We start from the raw sequence: 23,271 nt of genomic DNA on the forward strand, positions 1-23,271 counted from the left end.
GGTGCTCACCTCGCCACCAGAGAGGCAGGGGAGGGAGGAAGTGGCGGGTCACTCACTGAGCACACACGGTGCCCCAGAACGAAGGCCAGCACAAACCACGCTGCTGCGACCCTTTCTTCTTGTACAGTAAAGACCGTGGAAAAAGACGGGCCCAAACCGAGTGCTCAGGACTGTAACTACTTGAAGACCCAAAGCACCAAACGCAGCAGAGCCCAGGGCAAGGGGTGGCCTCACAGCGTCTGTGCCCGGAGCCCTGCAGCAGGCGCTGTGGTTGGTTAGAAAGTGGGGCTGTGCCTGAGCCGCTCAGGCTCGGATTTAACGCAGGAGCAGCCAGCGAGTAACCGGTTAAACCGTGCAGTTTTCAGCGCAGGCCCCGGAACCCACCAGTCCTTCCCGGGAAACCCCAGTCCTCGCTGCTGAGCATTTCCCCACGTGTCAGTGGCTGCCGTACCCCGAACTATCCGGATCACCCAGCCCGCTCCTGCCCTCCCAGCCGCTGCCAATGACCACGGCACGGGCAGCGCCCGCGCCCCGCGGCCAACGGCCCGCAGCCCCTGCGGCCCGCCCCGCGCCACCGGCGGCCGCTTCCGCGCAGGCAGGGCCCGGCCCGGCCCCGCCGCTCCCCACCGCCGATCTCCAGGCCCGGGCGGGGAGGGCCGGGGCAGCGCGCGGGGCCCCGGAGCGGCCGCTCCCCCGCCCCCCGCGGCCGCGCGGTGGTGCGGCCCGGTGAAGGTGACCTTCACCGGAGCCCGGGGCTCCCCGCGCCGACGGGACTGGCCCAGCCGGGACGGGACGGGGGGTGCCGCACGGCGCGGCCCGGGCCCCGCCGCCTCCCCGGGCCCCGCTCTCGGGCTCGGCCTCGCCGGGACACGGGAGAGCGGCGGCGATCGCGCGTCCCGCCCCGCCGCGGCCTCGGGCCCCAGTAGCCAGCTCTTGCCGGGGTGCGCGGGGGCCCGTTGCGGGCTGCGCGGAGCCTCCCCGAGCCGTGGAGCGGAAACCGGGCCCCGGAACGGCTTCCCCACCAGGAAAGGGGACCCTTGGCCCAAGGAGCCCGGAGCGCGGCCCCGCGGCGGGGCAGGAGCCGGGCCGGGCCCAGGCCGCTCCGGCAGGGTCCCCCCCGGCAGGACGCGCGCTGAAGTTGTCAGAAGTGCCCCGGGATCGCACCGCGTCCCCGGACCCCCCTTCCCGCACCCCGCAACCTGCCCGACGGGCCCCGGGCACCACGGCGCAGGGAAGAGGAGCAGAGGGCCCACACTGCCGGCACCGGCACCCCCCGGCCGGGCACCACAGCCCCGGCCCGCCCCCCCCTGCAGGCCCCAGCCCGGGGCTGCGGCGTCCCCCTTACCGGAGCGCTGCTGCGTCTCCGCCGGCCTCCTGCCGCGGGGCCCTGGCTGCTGCTCGGCGCCCTGCGCAGCGGCCGGCACGGCGGCCGGCGGCATCTCGTCCGCTTTAATGACCATGGGCCGCGCCGAGCCCCGCGCCCGCCCGCCGCGAAGGACAGCGCCGCTCCGCACCCACGTGGTGCCGCGACCCCGCCGCCGCTACGGCCGCTACGGCGCGCCGCCCGGGACAACCCCCGCGCCCGGCCGCAACGCCTTAAAGGGGCAGCGCCGCTCCCCGGCCCGGCCTGCAACAACCGCCTTCCGGGTCGCCGTACCGGGAGCGGGTGGTGGGGATGCGCTGCCCGCTGGGCTCCGCTCCGCTCCGCTCGGCCCGGTGGGGGTCTGGCACAGGGAGGCCCCGCGGGCCCCCGTGAAGGTCACGGGCCTCCGCAGCCGCTCTTCCCGCCCGGCTGCGTGCGACCTTCCCGCAGGCCGCAAGGTCGCGGCTCGGGCGGGCAGCGCCGGGGGGCTCGGTGCAGGGGAGCGGTGTTCGCTCCTGCCCCGGGGGCCCACTCCCGCAGGGCCGAGTGCGGGGCTGCCCCGGCCCCGATGTGCTGGGGTGTCCCTGGGGCAGCAGCGGGCACGGAACAGGGGCAGGAGCTTTTAGAGCCAAACTCCCTGCCCAGGGTGGGTGTCGGGGCCGGGACCCGCTGTCCTCACCGCTGGTGGACACGGGCTCCGGCCACACGGTTCATGGAATAGAGCTACAAGGGCTTGGGTTGAAGGGACCTTAAAGCTCACCCAGCTCCAACCCCTGCCATGGGCAGGGACACCTTCCACTAGAGCAGGTTGCTCCAAGCCCCTGTGTCCAACCTGGCCTTGAACACTGCCAGGGATGGGGCAGCCACAGCTTCTCTGGGCACCCTGTGCCAGCGCCTCAGCACTCTCACAGGGAAGAGCTTCTGCCTAAGAGCTCATCTCAGTCTCTCTTTTAAAGCCATCACCCCTTACCCTGTCACTACAATCCCCAATGAATTACCCCCACTTTCCTGTAGCCCCCGTTAGGGACTGGAAGGCCACTATGAGGCTCCCTGGAGTTGTGGAGGGTCTTTGGCAGGATTCAGCCCAGAGATGTCAATGCTCCATGGCGCCGGGGCAGGACAGGACAACCCTCTGCAGACCTCAATCTCTTTATTAAGAAAAAGGCATATTACAACAGCTCCTAAAGTACAGCTCCATACTCTAGTTTCTGGCTATTAAACGCATTTTGAAAAGCACTTGGTTAAAAAGCAAAGTCGACGTCAGCATTGTCCTGGCGAGCAACGGTGTGATGATGGAGAACAAACATTCAGATCGAGCAGAGCAGTGTCAGACCTTTGGCATCGGCTCTCCCCAGCGCGAGGCTGTCACTGCGCTCAGCCGAGCTCACAACTGCAGCCGAGGAGAGGCTGCAGCTGCAGGGGGACACAGGGAGCTGCACCCAGGGGTGCTCCCCGCTCCCTGCCAGAGCCCTCCCCGGGGTCCCTCTGCCCTGGCACAGGCAGTGTTCCCCGGGAGAGGCCTCAGCAAGGACCAGACAGCAGCGACCCTGAAACACCGAGCGAACACAGACATGGGGGAGCTGGGGCTTGGCGGGGAACGGGTCTGCTTTACAGGCATACAGACTGGGGGGTTCCCATGGCCCAGAGCCACATTCCTGCTATAGCTGCAATGATGGGAAAGCTCCTTTGGAAGCTGCAAGCACAGTGAAATCTATCGGGGGGGGGGGCAGGAGCACCACCGCTACCATGGGGGTGTGTGTTGATGCACCCCTGCTCCAGCCTGAAGGTGGGAGGGAGGGAGGTCTGGTGCAGTGACAGTGCCGAGTGTCCTGCACTGTGTCCCCCCCTTTCCCACGGCTGTATCAGGGATGCAGTGATGCAGCATCACTGCAGGGCCAACCCTTGGGCAGTGCTGCCGAGCAGGAGACAGAGGCAGGAACCAGCCCTGGGCAGCACAGGGCAGTTCAGAGCAGCGTGGTGACACGGCGCTGTTATCTGTGTGCTTCCACAGCCCGCATCCGCTGGTGGGGTCGTGTGCTCACAGACCCCGGGTTCCTGCTGCTCACCCGGCCCAGCACAGCAGCATCGCTGATCTTATCCGCAGCATGAGGCAACCTCTGGGCGTACCGGAGTTTTCTCTCCCCTCCTATCGCATTCCCCATAGGACTTGGCAGCCAGGCACCCACGGTGCAAGAGGGTGACAAGAACAGACGTGCACTGGGGCGGCTGCGGCGTCACTGCAGGCTCCTCACGGCTGCTGGGAAGCGAGGGCTGGTGTTCCCGAGAAGGGCAGGGTGATGCCATGGCTTCACCGGGGCAGAAAGAGCCGGTTCACGAGGCTGCATACAAGGACCCTAAAATAGGTCCTGAAAATGACAGTCCCTCAGCGTGCTGCTGATTTACCTCCTGTGGGGAGAGGGACCCAGCCAGTGCTGTGGAGCAGCCACTGCACTGCCTCCAGGGAGCTCACTTTGAGAAACTCATGCGTGGAGATGCTCTGTGCAGAGCGGAGCAACCCCTGATGCTCCAGCCATGTCAGGCAGGATGCCTCTTGCCATGCTGCTGCCAACTCACCCGGGCATGCAGGAGGGACCAGCCTGAGCCTCCCACAGCATCCACCCCGGTGACACCCATCACCCTGCGCCCAGCTCCGCTGCAGTGGGGGGTTACAGGGCTCTGCCTCAGGTGAAGCTTCCCCGAGGCCTCAGGACCTGGTCCCGCTGTGGACGCCTCTTGTGCAGCCTCCCGAGGGGCTGTGGGGAGCAGCTGCACTGCTCAGGCACCCTCACAGTGGGATGGGGAGGATGCTGCGGGGAGCGCTTGGACTGGCCCCAGGAAACACATTCAGAAAATATGGCTTTTAATTAACAGGGTCAAGAGGGGGAACTTCCCAGCTGGAGCGTGGGGAACATGTACCAAGCCACCGGCTCTGCCGCCCGGCATCGCTGGCTCTGGCCCTGGCACAGCGCAGCGAGCAGAGCGGGTGCAGCTCCTCCCTACCACCGCTCACCCCGCACAGTTTGAGACATCGCTTCCTCAGAAGGCATTAGGAAAAACACTAATGAGGAAAAGAGAGCTTAGCAAAGCCAGCGCATCAAATCCATGAGCGCTGCAGAGCCAAGGGGGGTGCAGAGCGGTGCCGGCTCTTGGTCTGTGCGCAGAAAGCTCTCAGCACACGCGGGCTGTACCACATAAGACATTGTTTAACAACCGAGCATTATTGCTATGATCCATTTCCAGTCCAACCATTCAGCTTTACATTAAGCATTGCTTGTTCCATAAAAAGCAGGTGGGGTCAGCGGCTACACTCCTTGGTCTGTGCACCCTCTGGACCCCCAAGGGGTCTGATCTGACTGAATGCACCTACAGAGCTTGCTACACCCTCCAGGCTAAGGGCTGAAACAGCCTGAGGAGCTGTGGGGTCTGCAGGAGCCCCCGACCCAGGGAGGGGAGCACTCCTGCTGCTCGGAGCTGTGGCTGACAGCAGCTCATGCAGTGACAAACAGGAACACTGTCTTCTTGTTCTTCCCTCCTTGATCATTTTGATCTCTTTGATCATTTTATATAAATACAAAGGTTAAAATAAATTATCTCAACATCATTTCTATTACAATCATACAGTGTTTTTCCTTCAAAACAAGTGTGTATATATATTTATATATATGTAAGTGTATATATAGTATCTCTAAAGCTCCCCCCCAAAAAAAGCAGCAGTGACTGAAGCAGGTACAGCACGCAGGAGCTGATCCTTCCCACTCCAGGGAAAAGCACAGGGATCACCCCGACAGCTCATTTCCAAGCACATTACATTGGCATGGATGGGGAACTGGAGTGCTCCCTCTCCATCCCTTTGGGACCTCCCCCTCACCATAGGTAGCTCTTCCTGCACATCCAAGGGCCGTGGGGCTCAGGGCCTGCCCAGCCGCCCGCCAGCACCGGGGAGCACTGGGAGGAGGGGAGCAATGGGGGGACTGGAAATGAGATCACTCCTTGAGCAAGCTGCTAATTAGTGGTGAGGAGGAAGGGATCCTGCAGCTCAGACAGGGTTGCTTCATTTACATACTAGGCACTAAAACTGCTGATTGCTAGGCAGGTATTTACACAGAAGAAGGATCAATGTCTCCCTCTCCTTTTCAATGCTCAGGTCAGTCATGAACACCATGATCTTACCAATAAAAATGCATCATTCTCTATCAGGATTGTCTAGGGAGGAGAGGGGAAGGCACCTGTGCACACCACAGCTAGCGGAACAGCCGAGCAGCACAGGGACACGCGTGACCCTCTTTCATGTTGAAAGAGAATAGAGACAAATCCTCAGCAGAACCTCTCTGAACCTGAGAGAAACGGAGATTTCCAGAGGCCAAAACAGCACCTCCCCTGCATCACACCACGGGGACCGGGTGGCCGCGATGCTGCACCGATGCAGTGCAGCACAGGCTGCCCCTCGCCACCCCGCTCTGCCTCCAATGGGTGGGTGATGGCTGGGCCCCAAGCACACCCTGAGCCTGCTTTGAACCGCTCTGCGATGGGAGCCAGGCTCGGGCTTGTCTCCCTTGTGCAATTGTACCACACTCGTGCCAACGCACCCCATGGTGCCCCGGCTCCCCTCCTGCCTCGGAACGGCAGTTGGTGCACACAGTGCTGTGCAGCCAGGCATAAGAGCACCCTGCAGCCCTTCCTGGGGTGGCGGCAAGGGAGGGCAGGCAGGAGCTGATGGGGCTCTGCTGGTCTCTGTGCACTGGGATGCATCAGAGGCTGCAGAAATCTCCTACTAAAGCTGTGCCTTTGCCCACAGCTGAACCGCTGCAGGGCTCCACACAGGGTGACTGCTCCCTGGATCCCTGCTAGTGGGGAGCTGCCCCATTGTGGCTTTGCTGGGCTTCTTCCCAAGCTCAGACTGAGGAGTGGGGGTCCCAACCCTCAAGGAGGAACAGGAGGGGTCTTGCCTTCCAAAGCTTGGCTATTCACATCATGGGCAAACAAAAAGCTACAAAAGCTGCTAATTCCTGTCCTGCTTGTGCAGCTTGTATGCTATGGGGCTGGTTTGTGCCAAAGAGCTGGCCTAGGGACTGCTGCTGAGAATCTCGTAAAAGCATTTTAATATCGTATATAAATATTGAACTACAAAAATAGACACCTCTGACTGCACGGGCACGCTGCGGGGGAGCTGGGGCAGGCTGAGCCCCACTGTCTGCTAGGGCCATGTTTCTGGAGAGGTCTCACGCTGAACTGGAAGGAAATGGGGTTCCCATCACCGCCACACCAGCCACGGAGGCAGCAGGGTAGGGAGCAGGCTGCAGGCAGGGACTGGGGCCAGGGCTGCAGCCACACACCAGGGTAGAACCTGCCCCTCGGAGCAGCGTGGGTCCTGCTGGTGCCCGAGCAGTGAGCCCTTCACCCTGCCCTGCCACCAGAGCCCTGCTCTGCTCTCCCTGCTCTGCAGTTTCACAACACCTGGGGGATGGAGGTGTAACGATGATGGTTTGTGTTGCAGACCAGGGGAGGCTGCCCGTGCTGCACGGCCGCAGTGCAGGGAGGCCGTGGGGAGGACTGGAGGTGACAAACCCAGACCTGGCTGTGGAGGTGACTGAGGACCGAGATGCTGGTGCCGAGAGGAGACCAGCCCGGTGGGGGGGATGTGAGCTGCAGCACACGGAGTGAGGCTGTGGTGGGTGAGGAGCCATGCGGGCATCTGCCAGGACCGGTGCTCATGGGTCACCTCCAGCCACCTTGTCCAAGTCCTGCGAGTAAATGCAGAGGCAGACAAACTGCTGCGCAGGGAGCAAGGGAGCGGGACCAGGCTGGCACAGCTGCACTGTGCCTTGCAGATGGAATCCCTCCTGCAGCCACAGGACCAACTCCACTCAGCTGCCTGCAGCCCAGAGCATTTTGCTTTGACATCTGGGATCCTCTCCAGCCCGGCGCCAGTGAACGAGCTCATCCCGCTGTGCCAAGCCCTGTGCCCCTTGCTTGCTGCTGCACATCCACCTCCTGGCACCCTGGCCTGGGGAAACACACCTGGCATCTGCTCCGAGGGGCAGCAGCAGCAGCAGGAGGAAGCTCTTCTCATTGCCGAAATGCCACCTTTCCGTCCTTCCTTCCTTGGAGCTCTGGACAGGCACTCAGCCGTGTCCCCTCTGCAGCCCCTGTGCCTGTTGCCCACTGTCCCGCAGCGCTCAGACCCTTTGTGCAAGGGGGATCCTCCTGGCTGCCTGCATCAGGAGGTGCGAGCAGGGCACCCGCCTTCCGCTGCCCCTTCCCCTCGAGGGGACGGGGGGATGCAACGCTGGCCGGTGCCCACCCCGGTGCCGCAGGGCTCAGGCCATGCCGGCCGCTCGGCGTCTACTCCTTGGTGCCGGGGGAGCCGAGGGGGCCGGGCCCCTGCCTCTTGCCGGGATCCCCCTTGCCCGACCTGGCCCTGGCCACGGGCTCCTGCATGGGGGGCCGGGGCGGCCGCTGTGTGCGGGGGGCCACGGAGGGCTGCGGGCGCTGCGGCCGCGCCGTGTACAGGAAGAGCGCCGGGTCGGGCATGGCGTCGTGCTCCTCGGGCGCGGGGTTCCTGGGCCGGGCACCGTCACCGGGCGGGCGCCGGGGCTGAGCCCTGTGGCCGCGGCGCCGGGGCCTGCCGTCGGCCGGGGCGGTGTCGGGCGGCTGCTGCGGGGCGCGGGGCGCCGGCAGCCGCTGCGCCGTGGCGTGCAGCTGCAGCGAGAGGTACGCGGCCGCCTCCGTCTGCTTCTGCAGCTCCGTGTCGAGGATGGTGACGCGGTGGCTCCGCCGCTTCAGCTGCTCCAGGAACCGGCGCTCCTTGTTGCGGAGGCTGGACCGCAGCGCGGCCACCAGCGTCTCCTTGTGCTGCAGCTCCTTGCGCAGCTCCAGGTTGTCCTTCTCCTTCTCCTGCAGCTGCGCCTCCATCGCGCGGCACTTCTCCTCCAGCTCCCGGTCCAGCACCTCTGTGGGGACAAGGCACAGGCAGGGGTCAGGGCAGGCTCAGCCCCCCCGCACGCTCTCGACAGTACCATGAGGGCACATGGATGTGGCTGCCAGCCGTGCCATGTGCCAGCATGTCCAGCAGTGCCACTGAGGCTGCTCGGGTGCTTTCTGGAGCTGGGACTCCCCACACTCCTCGTGTGCACGGGCTCCCTGCCTTTCCCATGCGGCGCAGGCAGAAGCAGGAGCCGTGAGGCCTGAGCTGTAGTGCTGGGACACAGCGCAATGTGTAACACACAAATGCAAAGCCACTTTTGGAGGATGCTGTTGCTGTGGAACTGCCGCCTCTGCCTCGCTGCAGTTTCTCTAAGTAACTGGGCACAGGGCAGCATACAGCTGGGACAGAAAAGGAACGGTTGGCACTGAAACCATCAGCCCAGTTTAGGAGGCGTGTTGGACTGCAAGCCCTGAGGCTCCACAGTCTGATGTGAGGATGGAGATGCTAATGCAGGATTACAGAGCAGCCTGGCTGTGCTGGCAAGGAGGGAACCTGCATCCTGGGCTCAGGGGAGCCTGTCCCTGGTGCAGGATGGCCAGGCTGCCAGCCCCTGCACTGTTTTGTCACCTCGTGTCACCTCTGCCCCTGCCCCTGCCAGCAGCTGGCTGCCAGCAATAGGGCTCAGGCAGGACTGGCTACAGCAGAGGTGCTGTGTCAAGCAGCATCTTCCCCACGGCTCCCATTGCCCTCCCTGCCCTTCCCACACCTCGGCGGGTGACAGGCACCCTCCCTGCCCCGGCCCTTCTGAGTCACGGCACCGGCACCCAACAGAGTGTGACTTCACGTGGGGCTCTGCACGTTGCTCCTGCACACCCTGCACTGCTCTGGCCTGACACAGAATCATGGAATGGTTTGGGTTGGAAAGGACCTTAAAGCTCATCCAGTTCAAATCCCTGCCACAGGCAGGGACACCTTCCACTAGAGCAGCTTGCTCCAAGCCCCTGTGTCCAACCTGGCCTAGAACACTGCCAGGGATGGGGCAGCCACAGCTTCTCTGGGCACCCTGTGCCAGCGCCTCAGCACCCTCACAGGGAAGAACTTCTGCCTTAGATCTAACCTGAACTGTTTAAGTTTAAACCCTCTCTGGTATCCTTGTAGGCCTCCTTCAGATATTTGAAGGCTGCTATGAGGTCTCCATGCATTCATCCATCCATCCATCCATCCATCCATCCATCCATCCATCCTTTCTTCATCCCACCCGCCATGGTGACATCAACAGAGACTGCACTGAGTAAACACCTGTAAAGGAATTTGAATACCAGAGCTTTGCATTTTCCCTAATCCTTTCTGCCTAAAGCCCTTGCAAGGCTGGAGGGGGTGCAGGATGGAGGGAAGCACTGCACCCACAGCAGTTCATGTCACACACAGGGACACGGGGGCACAGACAGCCCCGGTACCCCTGGCAGCCCTGGCTGTGAGCTGCTGCACTCAGCTCTTGGTGTGGTGAGGAAGAGGAGCGAGGCTGGCACCCGCCTGCGCTCCCCGCGCCTGCCCGGGCCTGCTCCCATTGTCTGCAGTAATCTCTGCTTTTTACGATGTGATTTGCAACTGCTTTATAGCCTCAGCTCCTAAATGTCTTCTGCAGAGGAAAAATGCTTTATAATGAGAACTTAAGGGAGGCAGTTGCACACAGTAATTATTACATGAGTGGCACTTGAAGAGCAATCATTTGATAGCATCTTAAACTAGGTGGTTGCCCCATAAATGCGGCAAATCTGACCGTACTCTTTGTAAGCTGTTAAAAGGCTGAAGGATGGGCAGAGACCTGTGGGGGAGATTCACACATCACGGTCTGTGACACGCTGCCTGCTGCACGTCCCAGGGCTGGGAGCACCAAACCCGCTGCAGCACTGCCCGAGGTCAGCTTCATCCCTGGGATGGAGAAGAGGAGGCGAGCTGCTCACAGAGCATCCTTTGCCAGCCACAGGTGCCTGAGCACCACTGCCTGCCCCTGCCCTGCCCCAGGGCTCTCCAGCCGGACAGGGCTGCGGGTCCCAGCTCAGGGCTGCCCCAGGACACCCGAGGGGACAGCCTGTTGTGAAATGCCTTTGGGCAGCTCTCTGTGGCTGGTCCCAGGCCGGGGATGGTGCCTGGGGCTCGCAGGCATTTTCCTGAGACATTTTTCACCCTTATTTTGGAACGTGAAAGATAACCTTGTGGACAAAAGAGACTGTTTCATGAACCGGGAGTGCCAGGAGGCATCCTGAATCAGCACCTGGATTGCCAGCTGTGAGCAGAGCTGGAGGTGGGGCTGGTAATGTCCTTGTTGGTGTTTCCCTGCGGATGGAGGGTTTGCAGGCTTTGAGTCCCACCCCAGGGGTCTGTGTCAGCGCTTTAGGGATGCTGGCTTTCACATGCAGAACCTCACAGGTGGTTCCCAGGACTTAAAGGGGGCTGCCAATGGGCTGTGAATGCGCACACTGACATCCCAGCCCTGCCCTCAGCACCTCTGTTCCCTACAGACAAGATCCATCTCCCCTCCCTGGGCAGCCTGAGGGGCCCACTCCAGCTGCAGGCTCTTTGGTGCTGCTCCCCTTATCTTATCTCTGCAGTGCTCTTACCTTGCTGGCGGGCTTCCAGCTCTTTCATTTCCAGGTCATGAGTGAGCTCTGGAAGAGAAACCAGACAGGGCTGAAAGGAGCATCCCTCCCACCCATCCCATGTGCTCCCCGCGGTCACCGCGGTGGTGGCACTGCCTCTGCCCAGTCCTTGGCATGAGCGTGGCCGTCCCAGAGCACCAGCCACAGCCTGAGCCAGTAACAGGTGGTTCTGGCAATTTGTATGTATTAAGCAGCCCTGGGATCCGGGATCTGGCACCGGCCCCTGCGACGTGGCCACAGCAGCGTGTGCAGGTCCTGCTGCCCCACGTTACTCCAGCAATGCCTTTGCCTTTACTAAGAGAGCTGCTGAGCCATTTTTGGTGCTTTAAATCAGGACAAAGAGCAGAGCAGCCGGCTGAAAATAGACCAAAGTGTGAGCTGCTGCCACCCGAAGCATTCCATAATTCACTGCTTCCAAGCTGATCCCTGCCTCTGCACGTGACGCAGGTGGGATGGCCTCGTCCCATACCATGTGCCGGCAGGAGGATGCTGGCCTGCTCCACAGGTGCCGTGCAGCTTCCACATCCCCCCTGGGATGGCCACTGGGACTGGCAGGGTCTGGGGTTCAGGTGCAGGCAGAGCTGCCCCGTGCCCGCAACTGCACCCAGCAGCATCCTGCAGGGATGAGCCCATTGCAGCCCTGCAGCCCCTGCCTGCTCCCTGCCTAGCCCCGGGCTACAAAACCAGCTCAAAAGGGAGCTCAGGTCTTTCTGGAGCTTACAGACATCCCCATGAACTACTTGTCCCAGCCCACCCAAGCAGCAGCTGCTCCCAGAGGAGGAGGAGCGGGGCGGCAGCAGCATTCACTTGTTTTGAGGCTTTTTTCCCCTGAAAATGAGCTCAAACAGTTAATCTTTGCCCTACATTTTTCTTTTAATCTGCTTTCATGTTGAGTGTAATCCTCATCGCTGCCACCCTTCTGAAACGGAATGCTTGGCTCAGGCTGCTCTGCCCGTCTGCTGTGGAAAACAAACCTGGAGCGGGAAGCAGAAGTAACCCCGCATGTAATGCAGTTTCTGGAAAGCTTTCAGCACTCCCGACTGCCCATTGGAAATCAATGGGACTCTGGTGCTCTTCTGAAGCTACAATAATAGGTTTGGAGTCTCGGATACATTTCAAATGACAACCAAAGGAGTTGCCCGTTCCCAAAGCAGACGTGGCCCTGCAGGGCGAGCGCACAACCCAGGTCCCGGCTTCTGCACTGGAGCCATGGGGGCTGCTGGGAGCCTCATGGAGCTTCTCGGGATGAGGAGGTGGCAGCTGGGGCACAGCTCTGCAGGGGGAAGGCACTTCCAGCGGGGACCCCGAGGGGATGGTGCAGATGTGTGAGGTCTGAACCGTCAGCGCAGGGCACAGCATGGGGAGTGTGGGCTTACCGACCGGACCTCCCCCTGCTAACAGCCCCACCGGGTATCAGCATTCAAACCTCACCTTAAAACTGAGCAGGGCTTTGCCCCATCGCCCGGGCAGGAAGGGCCTTGCAGAGCCACACACCTCAGAGCAGGGTGTCAGCCCTGTCTGCTCAGACACTGCTGCCATCTGGTCGCAATAGGAAGAGGCGATCACAGACAACCCACCAGGCACAGGCTCAGTTCTGCCCCTGGGGACTCAGAACTCCCTACCCTGATTTAGGTACAAAAACTCTGCTGTTTCTCCTATCTGGAGAGACCATAGATGAAGCCATTAAAACAGTGAAACAGAACAGCAAAAGCTTGGAAAGGATGGGGAAAACCAGACAATTGTATCACTGCAGGTACTTCTTCGTTTCCCAGGAATCAGGGAGGGGGAGAGGCTGGAAGACAAGGAGCAATTAGCTACGGCTGAATTATTGATGTGGGCGACGGCACGAGTTGGGATGAGTTTCAGTGGCGGGCTGGAGGCTGGGAGGGGAGGAGGTGGCACTGCTGCAGCGGAGCCATGCTGGGGGCTGGCTGCTGTGCACCCCACATCTGTGGGGCTCTTGAGCCCCTCAGCAGGCTTGTGGTCATGCTTCCCGGGGGCATGGTGCTCATCTGGTGCGGACCAGCCCCAGGAGCTTTCTCACCCAACGTGCTCCATGGGCATGCAGCTCCCACACGCCGCGAGCACCCCAGCGCTCACCTGAGCAGTGCTTCTGCAAGCGGAGGATCTCCAGGTGCAGGGCATGGAGCAGCTCCATCTGCTCCTTCTTCAGGAAGGCGATGTGCCGGTGCACGCTCTGGATCTGGTGCTCCAGGGACACGGTCTCCATCGCAACCAGATTCGCTGGCCAGGCCTGTGGGGAGCGGAGGTGGCTCATGATCAGCAGCACGCAGGCTGTGAGCCCTGTCTCCAAAGCCCTTGTGAGGGGCAGAGCCCACAGCATGGTGCTGCTCTACCCTTCCACAGGGATGTGACTGGGGGTGAGGCAGCTCTGCTCAGCAGACCCCTGGGAACGGCCCCCAGGCTGCCCCAGCCCCATCCTGCCTATATCCAGGCTGAGGGCTCAGAGGCTGCACAAGGAGATGCTGCTGCACGGACCCTGCCATCGGAATGGCTCATTTCTGTGTTGACTTTGGCCTTAGGAAATGTTCCTTCACGAGGCAGGACTGCACTGGAACAGGACTGCTCCCCCCAGTCCCCAGCTGGGAGCTGCACCAGAGGCGATGTTGGCTCTCACTTGACAAGTCACACATTACACAGCAGTAGCTGCAGAGACAGATCTACACATGTAAAGCACAGAATGCTGGCTCTGACCGGAGCACTGGCAGGAGTTGTGCTGTCTTCCTGTGTTGCTGGGGCTGGGGTCCATCACCACATGTTGATGGCTACAGGAGCTGCCTACCTGAGCCGCTGCACCAGGGAGGGAAAAGTAAACCTCGAAAGGACCCTTAATCCTGAGAAACACCATTCTGTATGGATGCGGAACCCATCCTCACTGCCCGCAGCCAGCCCAGGGGGAGGAGAAGCTACAGCAAAGGGAGAACCGGGCAGTGCTGGGTTAATGGTTGGACCTGAAGATCCTAAAGGCCTTTTCTAAGCTAAACAATTCCACGGGAAGATGTGGCAGGAAGCCTGAGGGGCAGCGTGCACTGTCCTCTCCCGTCCCTGGGAAGCTGCTCCATCCCCTCCTTCACGAACATCTGACTTCAGTTTCCTTTCTATAGGAATTTCAGAACGAAGGAGCGTTGCAGCTCATGCTCTGCTCACCCAGCACAGCCATGCACTGCATTCTGAGGCTGCTCCTGACACCAAATCGAATCAAGCTGCACTTAGAATCTATTCCACAGACAAGGGTCTTGGCAGTGCCACGCGTTCTTGCCAAAGCCTCTCCGACCTGTGCTAACCTTAACCCCAGGTCTTCATGTTCCTGCTTATTTCTGGAGGCAAAATAATGACATTTTCAGCTCTGGGATGGCTCTGCTGCTCAGGAATGAAACATTCCACACATTCAGTCCATGAACGTGATGGGTAAGCATGGGAAAGGCTGGTGTGATACCTAAAAGCAGCAGATACAAAGGTCCTGCTTCTCAATCAAGGTGATTATTGCAGGAGGTAAGATTTATACTGGCTTAAAGCTTCCCTGTGGCACAACGTCATGGAAGTGAGAACAGCCCCGACTCAGCCTGCATAGCCCTGCCTGGGGGAAGGTGCGTGAGTGCTCTGGGCAGGGATCTGCAGCCCTTCTGTGCTGGGCTTTTTAGAATGGAACAGGGGGAAAGAATCCAGCTCTAGACTTAACGTCCCAATCACCCCTTTCCTTCTGAGTGGCAAGCTGATGATTCTGAAATCTTTAAGTCCCCCAGCCTTTCCTGACAAGGAACTGTAATTAACAGACAAGAGACATGGCAATGATGGCGGTTCGCTAAGGTACGAGGGGGCGTTGGAAGTGATGGAAGTTACCTGGAGCCTGCCACAGGCTGGGAACACAAATCATGCTATGGCACACACCCTCTGCCACTCTGTGGGGCTGTGGAAGTGCCATGTGCTGGGCTCCGGAGCAGCTTCATGATGGGAGTTGTGGCACCTCGTCTTGGGAAGCACAAGAAAGTAGGTTGGACGAAGCCTGAGGGACACACAGTGCTATTTTCAAGCACTTTGTTCTGTTTGGTGGAAATGGCTTTAGTAGAAATGGCTGCAAATTTTCCATTGAACTTCGCCTCCTGCCTTTAAGTAGGAAATTACCCTTTTTACCAATGGACATGTTTTTCTTTAAAAATAAAATGTTGGTAAATATCAACCTGGAAAGGAAGTCAAGGGAAAAACATAGGGGATGGGGATGTATTTGTTGTCTCTGCTATGGAAGATAAAAAGCCTGCATAATTTACCTGTGTGTGGGGAGAGGGGGAGTCTGTTTCTCAAATTGCCATAGGAAATCCTTAGGGGGTTCGGAGCAGCTTTGACTCTCCTGTGGCTTCCACTGCTCCCCTCGAGAAACAGGTCTCAGCTTGCAGCAGGAGGAACGTCAGAGCTGTCATGGCAGGGGAGAGCACCTCACTTTGCCTGCATGGAAGCTCCTGCCGGCAGCAGGACATGAAGGCAGGGCAGGAGCTGCCTTCCCAGGCAATAGGGGACAGCGCTGGGCATGTGGAAAGCAGCGATGGGGAGTTCCAGGTCTGTCCTGGGGCTCCTGTGCCCCTTCCAACAGGTGCTTGGGGGCCACGTATGGTGACCAGAGGCTGCTGCTGCTGCTTCACCACCCGCAGCCTACAGGTGAAGGGAGGGACGAACCGTTCCACCCTATGGCCATTAGACCACTCTGTGTCACGCACAGGTCGTGATGCAAGAGCCGAGAGCTGTTAATGGAGCTGTAATTTAGTCCTGAGGCTTCACCAGCATCTGTTGCTGTTTGAGGGTCTCTAACACTGCCAGAGGCAGCAGCAGAGGCCGTGTCCACCCCTTATCCCAAGGGGTTTCAGAACCAAACTCTTCTGATCTCTTTCCTCCAGGGCTTCCCAAGTCAACTGGAGATTGCAGCAGCAGTTTGAGCCTTTAGTCTGGTGCGTGCCCATGGTCATTTCATACAGCACAACCACTCGGGAGGTGTTGGGAGTTAATAGGGATTAGCTGCTGACTGACTTAATGCTTTACGGGGCCACTGCATCTCCCAGCTCATCATGCCAAAGCTCCCCATGTCGAGGGCTTCAAGGCACCCAGCAAGTGCTGATGACCCTATTTCTATGTGTTGAAGCAAGACAGGAACCTTCAGCTTGTGCCAGAGACACAAGAGCCAAAGCACAGTGACTATGTGTCTATCAGAACTCGTATTTCACAAACTGAAAGGACCGGAGCAACCTCCTGAAATAGCTACAATCACCGATTCAGCTGCAAGTCTGAGAAGAGCTGATGGCCTTTGTACAGACAGATTGTGTGAGTATTTGCTTCCAGGGCAAAACTATACCAAAGACCAAAGCCTGTTGTTTCATGCCCATCAGAATCCCACAACTTCGATCCAGATTAAAACCCCTCAGTTCATGATGACGCATTCGAAAGGCAGATGCAGCCTGTACACAAAACCGAGCACAAACATCGTCACGCCAAGATCCAGCCCTCACCCATGTACTCATTTTCCCCCATAAATAGCAAATTAACTGGGAGTCAGAGGGCACAAACAAGCTTTGCAGGAACAGGTCAATAATTTATCCTGCTATGGTTGCCAGCAACTCCCTCTCCATCGCGCTAAAACATGCACAGGGATGAACACTGATACCCATTAGAAATCCATACTGCTTAGAATTTACGATCTCAGAGAACATGAACACAAACTTTGCAACAACGCCACGGAGCAAGTGCGCCTTTAAAGGGAAGGGAAATAAGGCAGCAGGAAGCTAAGAAACTCGCAGAAGGTCACAGAGGCAGTGGCAATGCCAGGAATAGAAACTAGAGGTGAAATCCTGGCCTTCGGAAAGTCAGCGGGAAACCTTCCCTGATCTCAGCAGAGGCGGAATTACACTCGGAGTTCGATTTGCTATTCATTATCTATCAGTATCTATTTAAAGATAAAATCAATGCAAATGCTAATCATAAATTTCTGCATTTTCTCACAATTCTCTGAACACAGCTGCCTGTCAACAGCCGAAGCTGGAGCTTCTCATTCGGCTGCGGGCGCCTTCTCCCGCTGCTCCGGGGGATGAGCAATGGGCTCAGCTCTGCGTCAGGAGCAGGACAGGGCCCGGCAGCTCCGGATCCATCACCTCCGAAGCGAGCGATCCCCGCGGAGCCACCCCGCGCTTGGGGGATTTCGGAGCGGCGCTTCCCGGTGCCCGGCTGAGCCCTCCTGCCGACACCCAACGGCGCGGTGCGCTCGGGCAGACCCCGCCGGGCCGGGCACAGCGAGCGGCCGCCGGGTACGAGCGGGTGAAGCGGCCCCAGGGCGGGCACTGGAGGGGCCGGGGCACTGCGGGCGGGACAGCGCCGCCGCGCCGGAGCCCTCCCCGCCGGCCCCTGCCCGCGCCGCCGCCTCCCCCGGCCCCGCAGCAGCCCCGCGCCGCCGCCGCGCCCTGCCCCGGGCCCTTACCTGGGGGGAGCGGAGGGGCCCCGGGGGGTGCCCGCTGGGCGTCATGCGGCGAAGGCGGCAGCGGCGGCGGGGCCGGGGCCGGGGCCGCGCCGGGCTCCCGCGCTGCCCGCGCTGCCTGCGGCGGCCCCGCCTCGCCCGGCCCGGCCCGGCCCCGCCGCCCGCCGGCAGCCGCGCCGTAAACAGGCGGCAACGTGACCGGAACTGGGGAGCTCCGCCGGGGCGAGGCGCGGGCGGGCGGAGACCGGCGGGAGCCGTGATGAAACCGGCGCCTGCGGGGCGCGGCGGGGGCCGGGGAACCGGGGCCGGTTCATCCCCCCCCGCTTCATCCCCCTCCGGGTATCCCCATCCCCGGTCATCCCCTCCGGTGCTCCCCCGGGTCCACCTCCACCGCCGGACCGGGGCTCCGAGGGTCCCCTCCGCTGTCCGCGGTGCTGAAGGCAGCCGCTGCAGCCGCCTCCTGCCGGGCCCGGAGCAGAGCGGGGCCCGGCCCTGGGATCCAGGGCATCCCGGCGGGTACCGCGGCTCGGGGGGATGCGATTCAAAGGGGGCACGGTGAGGGAATCGGCGGGACGAGCAGAGCTCCCCAGAAGCTACACTCGGGGGGGTGTGTGTGTGCTCATGTGGTTACTGGTACTCCGTGCCCTTTTGTCTGTGGTACCCAGAGCAGCTGGGGCTCTGCTTCCACAGATGACTCAATTCATTGCACCTCTTGCACAGCAGGGAAGCGCAGATGCAGCGGCCTGTTCCATGCTCACGGCAGTGCAGGCATAGGGAGATGGTAGCGCCCTCCCTGTCAGCTGACAGTCTGATGATTCCCCTTCCCTTAAACCAAAACTGCTCCAGGGAGCGCAGTGTTCCTGGAATGATGCTCAGCTGGGTTGTGCTGCCATCCTTACATTAAACCTGCTGCTGTTCTGTGTGTATCAGCTTTCAGCGCACAAGCAGCATGTGGATGTGCTGTAGGGCAGCTCATAGGGGATTGTGGAATCATGTTGTCATCCCATATCCTTTTCTCCCCTCAGATGGTTCAAACCTCTGACTGCGTGCCCGTGCTGCACAAAGTGACCGAGGGTGTGTGGTGGGGAAGAGCAGACAGGAGCATACAGTGAGTGCAGTATGGTGGGTTCATCACATCCCTGAGCTGTAACAGCCACAGGCTGGCTCCTTGCCTGGCACCAAGTGATGTGGCACAGCCCAGCGTGGTGCTGACGGCAGAGCAGGGCTGGGCTTGGACTTAGGGCTCTTCCACAGAGCGTAAGTTTAGGTCATGCTAAAAGAGAACTCATTAGATCAGGAGAAGAGGTGACCATGAGATGTGATGGTCTGCACATGCACACACAAGCTTCTGATTTGCAATGAATTATTCAGACATCTCTGCTGAAAGCCCAACCAGCACAATGAGAGCTTCAGTGCTTCCTAACACTCATCCCATCACACTGACCCCTGTGTGGGCCCCAGGTTGTTGAGAGGTGAAGAATTTATGTATGAAGGAGGAGAGTGCAGACTTTATCACTCAGAGAAGTGCTGTTTCATTAGGAGAACCTCTCACCCATCTGTAAATGCTTGCCATGATGTGTCTGTCCCTCTTGGTGCAGCTTGTGTTTGGAGGGCTGTTTTTAATGTCCCACCATGTCTTCTCCTGACTCCTGTGCTAACCTGAGCAGCAGTGATTTACAGACAGGGAGATGGGGGGAGATGAAGGGGAAGCTCAGAGTGCATCATCTTTCACCACGTTTGTACAACTTTCATTGATTTTCCACTGAACAACAGACAAGCCTGCGCACAACCAAGGTCAGGCATTTGGGGACAGGGAGCTGCTGCTGGAAACGAGGCCATGGCCCCAGGATACAGCAGCGGGAGGCAGCGGGGCACAGCGCATCCTCTGCACCCTGCATGGCAAGGGGTGAAGCCGGCTGCCTCTGCAGCAGCTGGCAGCTTGGATTCAGCCACAGTGTACACATGCTGTTAACATTTACCATCACCTCTTGCTTTCTCTCACCATTCCACTGTGAACTGGTTTCACCAATAGCTTTTGCTCACAGAGAGCTGCTCTTGGCTTTTTTGACTCAGTCTCTGATGGATCTGAGGTTGTTTGTAGTCAACACAGTAGGATAAAAATGGCAGGAATGCCATTTCAACCTTAGAAGCAGTTGTGGGGTCCCTGCTGCCAGCCCACGTGTGATGGAGCTCTGGAGGCTGTCAGGCAGAGCTAGCCTGCTCCTTGCCTGTTGTACCACATAGAACCATAGGATATCAGGTTGGAAGGGATCTCAAGGATCATCTTTTCCAGCCTTTCTAGGAAAAGCATGCCCTAGACTAGATGTCCCAGCACCCTGTTCAGCTGAATCTTAACAGTGTCCCGTGTTGGGAAGTCCACCACTTCCGTGGGAAGATGATTCCAATGCCTAATTGTTGGGAGACATCCAACTGCAGTGCATCCTGAAGGAGGGTACTGAAGGAGGCTCTGCTTGCTGTGACCCCTTGGGTGCGGGCAGGGTGGCAGCAGTGGTGTGACAGTGGTGGGGTGACAGCAGCGGGGCGCAGGGGCCAGCAAAGACCCATCTGAGCTCTGCAGCCCCGGGGTTTGATGCAGAGACGCGGCTTTTCTCTGGGGAAGCCGCCCTGGAGAGAGGAAGGAGGCGACTGCAGGGCTGCAGAGAGGAGCTGCAGAGGAGAGGAGCTGCAGAGGAGAGGAGCTGCAGAAAGGAGCTGCAGGCAGCGGCAGCTGCTCTGCCGTGCGGGGCTGGGCGCAGGCAGCTGCCTGCAGCTCCGTACCGGCACTGACCTCTAGCGGCAGCGGTCCTGGCAGCCGCGGCTCGCACAGCGCCAGAGCCGGGGCGCGATGGGTGCCGATGGGTGCCATGGGGGTGCGGGTGGGTGTGAGGGTGAGCCCGGCCCTGTCAGGCTGCAACACGGAGTTGGGCACGCCACCAGCGCGCTGAGCCCTGGCCCTGCTGCCCTGCAAAGGGGGGAAGATGAGCTCTGCACCACGGCCTTGCTCGGGGCCTGTCTGTGACATTAAGGTCGGGTTTGATCCCATCTTAGCTGAGGTACTCGTCCAGGCAGGGCACGTAACAGCCGCGATCATCTCCCACTGCGCTTGCAGCTCCTGACTGTGCATCCACACCTCTTTCCTCCGGCTGCAGGAGCTGGGGGCCGTGAGGCTCTGCCTGCAGCTCTGCCATGGTTAAACAGCTCCTGTTATCACAGACCAGATCATGTCAGAGGCTGTACCAGGATAAAACAGCTGCTTCCCAAAGGGAGCGAGCATCCCAGTTTACATAGAAGGTAAACCTGCATCCCATGCTCTTTTTGTGAGCTACCTGAGTGCTTTTAGTCCACGGCTTCCCCCTCCAACCCCGAGTTAATTATTAGGGGAATTGCTGCATTTAACTTATAAATTAGTTTAACTGTGCCTCAAACACTGTTTTCCACCCTAGCTAAAGCACAGTGTGCGTGTGTCTTCTTATTGCTTTGAAGAACCTCATAAGAAGCTCCTTAAAGTGATGCAAGGCTAAAAGCTAAAGGGTTTTGATAAATTTAACATTAGCTTAACGCTTCCACCGGGATTTCAAAATACCAGACTCGAGCCAAGTAATGCAATTGGTGCCTCTCCAAGGCGCTGTTCCTCTGCCTGCCTGGCTGGGGGGTCTGTGGGTTGCTGAGGAAGAGGCCCATGATGCCCACCCAGGGCAAAGGGCTGGGAAATAACAGGACAAAGCTGTCCTGGCTCTGGGGATGCCCAGCTGGGATCAGCCCGGAGGTGCAAAGGGACACACGAAAGATGCCGGATGCACCAGTGCGTTTGTGCCACATGAACGCTCCCGTTTGTTAACTCCCTCACTGTTGTAGAGCTTTTTCCTTTTAAAAAGGATAATAAAGGTTGGTTTTGTTTCTAAATCTCTCGGGTGTGCAACACCCGGTGTGCTGGGGGTGCCCAGGCTCCAGGGGTGGGAGGCAGAGCTTTGGCCTCCCCTGCACCCCTCCTATGGCCTCACATTCCCATTGCTGCTTCCCTGCCCAGGACCTCTGGCAGCAACGCTGACACTGGGGAGCAGCCTGAGCTGTGAGGGGTCAGTGGGAGGCTGGCCACAGCTCTGCCCTACCAGGGACCAGCTCCATCATTCCCACCAGCCTCTCCAGCTGGCACAGCAAAGCTGCCTTCTGACAAGGGGCAGATGGGATAGAGGCACCAATGACTTTCAGGTGTGCTGGTTTAAATTTTGCTTTAAAGGGATTGTGGGTGCAGTGTTTGGGTTTGCTGTGTTGTGAAGTGAAGTCCTCAGGGGTCAGAAAAGTCAGGATTTGGAGCCAGAACATTGGTTCTGAGAAGCAGCTTTTAGTGGGCTTGAAAGCTCCTTGAAATAACATCTCAGCATGCTCCTGGGTTGTTTCCTGAGTACCGTGGGCATCCTGTAACTGTGTGTACCCTGTAGCTCTGGGGGGCTCAGGAAGGGACCCCCAGGTAGGCAGACAGCAGGTTTTAGCTTTCAATCTGTAGAGAGTGCTTTCTTTTCAGCATTCCTGGACCTTCTGCAGGGGAGCTCTGCTGGGTTATTTGTGGGATCTTAAGGGTGAGCAAGAACCAGTGGCAGAGCCAGGGTCCAAGGGACGGCTGCAGCCCCGGAGCCTGCCCTGGTGTAGTGTTGGGGGGCTCAGGACCCAGTCTCTGGGCTCCGTTCCACCGCTGACTGACCCGAGGCGCTTCGTGCCGCTCGGCTCAGGCTCCGTTGTCAAACGCGCTCTTCCTTGTGGAGCCGGTTGGGAGCGGCGGGGGCTGCGGGCCGGGAGCGGAGCGCGCTGCCCAGCACGGCGCGGATCACCGGGGCCGTCCGGGGCTGCCCCGGGGGGCGGGCGTTGTGTAAGGTTTTACGTAACGGGGCACGGCGGTGTGACCCCCCCCGGCCCTACCCGGGTCCCCCCCGCGCCGAAGGAGGAGGCGGCAGCGAGCGGGAGCCGGCGCAGCAGCCCCGGCCGGACCGGGACCGGACCGCGCTGCGGGAGCGGGGCCCTGCGGCGGGGCCCCCGGTTCCGCGGTATGGCCTCGGGCAAGGCGGCGGGAGAGCGGCGCTGGGAGCTGGTGCGCTGGTGAGTGCGGGGCCGGGGCTCCCGGTGGATGCTCGGGGAGGGGCTGAGCTTCAAGGGGGTCTCGGCTCTGGTGTGGGGATGCTCCGAGCCCGGCGAGCGCCGGCTGCTGAGCGGGGTGAAGAGGGGAACCCCGGCCGGGAAGGGCTGCGCGGGGTGGGGGGGACACACACGGGATCCGGCTTCTGCCTGAAGAGCTCCGGGGGTCGCAGCGTTATCCCGGTTGTGGTGGGACCCCTGGGGCGGCTGCTACGGTCGGGAAGGAGGGGGGTGTCACCTCCTCTGGCAGCGCGGGGGATTTCTGGCATTTGGGAACCCGTGGAAGTAGAAGAGTTGGATCCCAAAGACAGTTCCTGTGTGGGAAGTGGCCTTGTCCCACACAGGAGCGGTGTGGGAAGCAGCAGCATCCTGGTGTGTTGGAGGGCTGTCTCTGGGACACTGGGATGCTTTGGGGCATCCTGGTGTTGTCTGGGGGTGGAGAGTGCTGAGGCTGTGTCAGGCTTTGGGGACCCGCAGCTTCAGCTGGGGATGGGTGATTGCGGTGCCCTGAGCACTGCGATAGGCTGACATTGGAAACAAACTCTCCCTGAGTCTTTGTGTGTGCAGTTGTGTAGTTTGTGACGTCCAGGGCTTGTGACTTTTGAGCAGGGTGCTGTCACGATGCCAGATGGTGACCGGGGAGGTTCCAGTGCTGCTGATGTAAGAGCTGGGACCAGGCCCAGGCTTGTTCTGGTACCGGCTGCTGTGGAGCAGAGCCAGGATG

The 23,271-nt window shown here is 60.0% G+C and overlaps 2 protein-coding genes across 3 annotated transcripts in view; both read right to left on the bottom strand.

Annotated features, from left to right (window-relative positions):
• CLUH (clustered mitochondria homolog) overlaps nucleotides 1-1,569 on the bottom strand; it is a 33,165-nt gene extending 31,596 nt beyond the window's left edge. The window contains exon 1 of one of the 2 annotated variants that reach the window (XM_080629844.1): nucleotides 1,346-1,569. In XM_080629844.1, coding sequence (XP_080485970.1) covers nucleotides 1,346-1,460 — 115 coding nt within the window. In that variant the 5' untranslated portion in view covers nucleotides 1,461-1,569. The remainder of the gene's footprint in view (nucleotides 1-1,345) is intronic. The other variant, XM_080629843.1, reaches the window with a different exon arrangement.
• Nucleotides 1,570-7,705: 6,136 nt separating this feature from the next.
• On the bottom strand, nucleotides 7,706-17,468 carry CCDC92B (coiled-coil domain containing 92B; the record flags this gene model as incomplete). The annotated part of the gene is made up of 4 exons (XM_080630257.1): nucleotides 7,706-8,313; nucleotides 10,910-10,957; nucleotides 13,049-13,202; nucleotides 17,424-17,468. 4 exons carry the CDS (start codon nucleotides 17,466-17,468, stop codon nucleotides 7,706-7,708), a joined length of 855 nt encoding a protein of 284 aa, XP_080486383.1.
• Nucleotides 17,469-23,271: the final 5,803 nt, after the last annotated feature.

Source organism: Psittacula echo (assembly GCF_963264785.1).
Source record: "Psittacula echo genome assembly, chromosome: 15".
NCBI lineage: Eukaryota > Metazoa > Chordata > Aves > Psittaciformes > Psittacidae > Psittacula > Psittacula echo.